Source organism: Nicotiana attenuata, chromosome 4 (genome assembly GCF_001879085.1).
Source record: "Nicotiana attenuata strain UT chromosome 4, NIATTr2, whole genome shotgun sequence".
Taxonomy (NCBI): domain Eukaryota; kingdom Viridiplantae; phylum Streptophyta; class Magnoliopsida; order Solanales; family Solanaceae; genus Nicotiana; species Nicotiana attenuata.
In genome coordinates, this window is record NC_031992.1 from 7,635,121 (window position 1) to 7,639,555 (window position 4,435).

The following is a 4,435-nucleotide window of genomic DNA, read 5'->3' on the forward strand; positions in this document are numbered from 1 at the left end:
AAAAACTAGACGTTTTTTTATATAAAAAAAATACACTTAAGGCCCACGAACCCGTCCCGTCCCGTCCCGTCCCGTTTGTTAGCGGGACGGGATGGGACGACCGTTTCGTCCCGTTTGTCCCGTCCCGTTTCATCCCGTCCTGCTTAAATGTCGTCCCGTCCCGTTGGACAGCCATAGCCCCTGGTATCAACTAATCAAAATATTTTGTTCTTAGAAAAACTACAGCGATGTAGTTACGCTAGAGAGAAAATTACAGCAAAGACGTCGACAGAAACTTTGAAGAAAAAAAAATTCAGCTGAACGGATCCAAAGTGAAGTTGGGAAGTATACCTAATGTCACAGTTAAAACTTGAAATTTCCAATGCAGGACTCTAAAAATAATTAATGTCATTTGTAAGATGATGTCAAGAGTTGTACAATCACGCTTGAAATATATAACTTTTTGAAGTCGTCTTATTACTTTCACTTCAATATTAGTACAAACTGAGTATACCCCATTGGCACGAGGCACAAAACTTCGTTAACCTTTTATTCGTAAAGATTGGGAGCCAAGCGTGGAGTAAGGAGAACTTCAAGAGGAGAAGCTTTAAGAATTGTCAATCCAAAGCTCTCACTCATATCAATTGGTTCATCCAAAGGCCTCTTAAGTTCAAACCCCTGCAACAAACCAGCTAATACAAAGGGTACAGCTCGAAGGGCAAAAGAAATTCCAGGGCACATTCTTCTTCCGCTACCAAATGGTATCAACTCAAAGTGATATCCTCTAACATCGACATCCTTATGTGTCGTCAAGAACCTCTCTGGCTTAAACTCGTGAGGATTTGGCCATAAATCTGGATCGCTATGAATCTTCCAAATGTTCACTAGTAAGCGAGTGCCTTTTGGTATATCATAGCCACTAATAGTACAATCCTCCATCGACTCGTGTGGTAGTGAGAGCGGTGCAGCTGAATATAAACGCAATGCTTCTTTAACAACAGCTTGAAGATAGACCAAGTTCTTGATATCTGAATCTTGAACGCATCTGTTCTTCCCAACGTGAACATCTAGCTCATCTTGGGCCTTTTGTAGTGCTTGGTAGTTGTTTAGGAGTAAAGATAAAGTCCATGTCAGCGTTACGATTGTGGTGTCCGTACCTGCTGCTAGCAGAGCCTACCAAACCAAACTCAACAATTTCAGCAATAAGCTCCAAATATGAGCACAAGGGACTATCATAGAGAAGAAGTCAAGAAGATCAATGACAAGTTTATAAAAGTTCTTTTCGTACTCAGAACACAATGAACCGATGTTTAATGAATGATAAACGACTTAGATTACATACACTAACATGAAACAAAGTAAGTTTGTACGATGTTGGTACAGGGGAAGCTGAAAAAATTTGCCCATGTACCGTTCGAAATGCTCAATTATGCTCTCTGTTAAACTTTTGGTCTAACAATAAGACTCAATGCTAACCATAGTTAAAAGTTGACAGGTAAATTTAAATATTTTCTCTCGAAGAATTTGAACACGTGAATTCCACAAATTCATGAGGGAGCTTCGTAAATACAAGCTAAATACGTGATAATTTCATAACGACAAGAAGAGTATGAATAAATCAAAAGTACGACAGAGGACAAACTTAGAACGATTTTGAATAGTACACAAGTAAATGTGTGTGATTGTAGCATATTTCAAAAATTCATATAGTCTGTTTGGCCAAACTTCTAAAATCGGCTTATTTTGAGACGTACATTTTCTCAAAATTGCTTTTCTCAAAAGTACTTTTCGTGAGAAGCAGTTTGTGTTTGGCTAATTAATTTGAAAATCACTTCTGAGCGGCAATTAGTATTTGGCCAAACTTTTAAAAAGTGCTTTTAAGTGTATTTTTTCTCAAAATTGTTTTTCAAAATATTACTTCTCGAGAGAAGCAATTTTTTGCTGCTTCTTCAAAACTGCTTCTGTTTCAACTCAAAAGCACTTTTTTGCTTTTAAAAATTTGGCCAAATACCTACTTTTAAAAAAAAAAAAAACTTTTTTTGAAAAAAGAGAATAGTTTTTATCCTTAGAAAAGCTTGGCCAACCACGCTATTAGTCAAGTCAATAAGTCATACAGTTGGTTTTACAACTCAAAACAGAACAAATTTGGAGTAATTAGTAGTTCGAAGTGGTTTTAAGAGGGTAATAAATCAAGAACGTACCATACATGTAGCTTTGATAGAGGTATCAGCATCAAACCCAGGAAAATCTCTGTTTTCACAAATGGACAACATTACATCCATGAAATCTTCTTCCTCACCGGATTTAATCCCTTTAGAATCCCTCCTCCTCTTATGCTCTCCTAACCATTCTTCAACAACAGAGTCGATTTCTTTAGCAACTTCTTTCATTGCCTTCTCATGTCCTCCTATATCTAGCCACCTTAGATAATGTAAAAAATCAGCAACAACAGTAGCTCCTAACAACTCCAAAAATCTTCTAATTGCTTTATGAGCTTTATTTATTCCTTCTCCTTCAGTACACTCTTTTCCGAATAACATCTTCACCATAGTATTCATAATTACATTCCCTAACCATTCCTTCATCTCCATTTTCACTGCACCATTTAAACTACCACTTTTATTCTTCAGCCAGTAGTTATACGTTTCTTTGATAGCTGATTTTACTTCAAATTCTCTTATGTGTTTGAGCATATCAATTCGTCGAGTGGACAGAAATTCAATAATGGCTATTTTCCTTATTTCTCGCCAATAAGGTCCGTAAGGAGCAATCCCAAACATGGCATGGTTGTAGCCTATGATTTCTGAAGCTAAGGATTTGGGCCGGTTTGCAAGGGCCAAATCATTTGTGGTGAAGCATTCTTTTGCTACTTTGGGATCACTAACCACAACAACTTTGTATTCTCCAAGCTTCATACCGAAAATTGGCCCATATTTTTCTGCCATTCGAGCTAAGACTTTGTGAGGTAGCTGATCAGATTCAGTTCCAGTGAGAAGGTGGAGATGGCCAATGATAGGCCATGCTCCGCCTGCTTCAGGTACCCTTTTGATCATCTGCCCATTGTTTCTTTTGGTTGAGAAGTAAAGAACGAAGAGAAAAACGAAGGAGCTAGCTAGTGTAATGGCAATTAAGAAGAAATCCATGGCTAACCATATATTGTGGGGATGTAACCTGTTATAATCTTTATATTCAGAAGTATACTCCAAAAAAGAAACGGTGGGGAAGTTTATACTTATAGATGGATGAGAATAACCAGTAAACTCAAGCATATCGCATTATCTTCACTTCAAGATTAATGTTTTCGTCCTATTCCATTTCAGGCAGGATTGCGGCCTAGCTAGCATACAAATGACAAAATTGCATTGGAAATGCAAGCGGTGGCCCGTGGTTGATAGCGAAAGACAACAAAAACAAATGTCAAATGTTATCGAATTGGTAAACTTTATTATAGTATATCGGGCAACATACATAATTACTAAACTCATAGGATAACAATTTTGTATACATCAATAAATCTATTTTGTACTTTTTAAAAAAAAAAATTATTATTTCTGGTTGTCTTTGGACGGACCAATTCAGTCCATTTTCATGGCAAGCTAGTTTTGCCGCCTTCTTCTTTTGTCAATTGACAAGCCTGTGGAAGTGTTGATAGATGAAAACATTTGATTATCTATCTCTAGCATCTTAATAAACAAAGACAACTTCGATTATCCAAATCTTGCTCAATGTGTCGTTACGTCCTTTCTTTAATATCTCTGTGTTTTTTCTATTGTTATTAGCAGGGGCGGATCTACCTTATTAGGTAGGGGTGTCACGCCACCCGCTCGCTTCGCTAAAATTCTTACTATTTATGTAAGATATCTGTGAAAGCGGCTGATATATAAAAGTGGTGGCACCCCAAATACACAAAGTAGACGCGGGTGCCAGTGGTTTGGGCCCTAAGGCCTCACCCCTTTTTCTTTATTTTTTTTCTTCGTTTTTTTCCCTTGTTTCTTCCTTATATTTGCTAATTTCTCTCTTCTTCTTTATTTTTTAAACTTTTGTATATCAATCCACATTTTGTTTCTACTTTCTATATTTATACCTTACCTCATGAGCAACTTTTTTCGATAGGTAATTTGAATTGATTTAATTAGCAAATAACTTATTTTTATGACACAATATTAATTTATACATTACAGTGTAATTTGAACTGTATTTTCTCTTGGCTTTTGAAAGAAAAAAGAACAACTTGATTAATAGTTGATTATCATAGGTTGAACGTTGAAGGTTTTGCTTTAAAAATAATTATCATATAACTCGACAATTAATATGGAAAAATTAACCCAAGAATAATAAAGGTAAATTAATCTACTCAAACAAAGAATATATAGTATTAAGTTACTCTTTATGCAATTTTTTTAATTAGAGGCACTCTTTCAAGAACTTTTTTTTTTGCAATTTTTTTAAAAAAAAT

At 35.9% G+C, this 4,435-nt stretch overlaps 1 protein-coding gene across 1 annotated transcript; it reads right to left on the reverse strand.

Annotated features, from left to right (window-relative positions):
- LOC109224919 (cytochrome P450 CYP82D47-like) lies at positions 356-3,221 on the reverse strand. The gene is made up of 2 exons (XM_019389490.1): positions 2,181-3,221; positions 356-1,152 (listed from the first exon to the last, which is right to left on the reverse strand). Exons 1-2 carry the CDS (start codon positions 3,120-3,122, stop codon positions 529-531), a joined length of 1,566 nt encoding a protein of 521 aa, XP_019245035.1. The 5' UTR covers positions 3,123-3,221; the 3' UTR covers positions 356-528.

Coding starts and splice junctions, on each gene's coding strand:
- LOC109224919 (XM_019389490.1), bottom strand. CDS start 3,122: ATGGATTTCTTCTTAATTGCCATTACACTAGCTAGCTCCTTCGTTTTT. Junction 1,153..2,180: donor CTATCAAAGCTACATGTATG/GTACGTTCTTGA, acceptor TTGGTTTGGTAG/GCTCTGCTAGCAGCAGGTAC.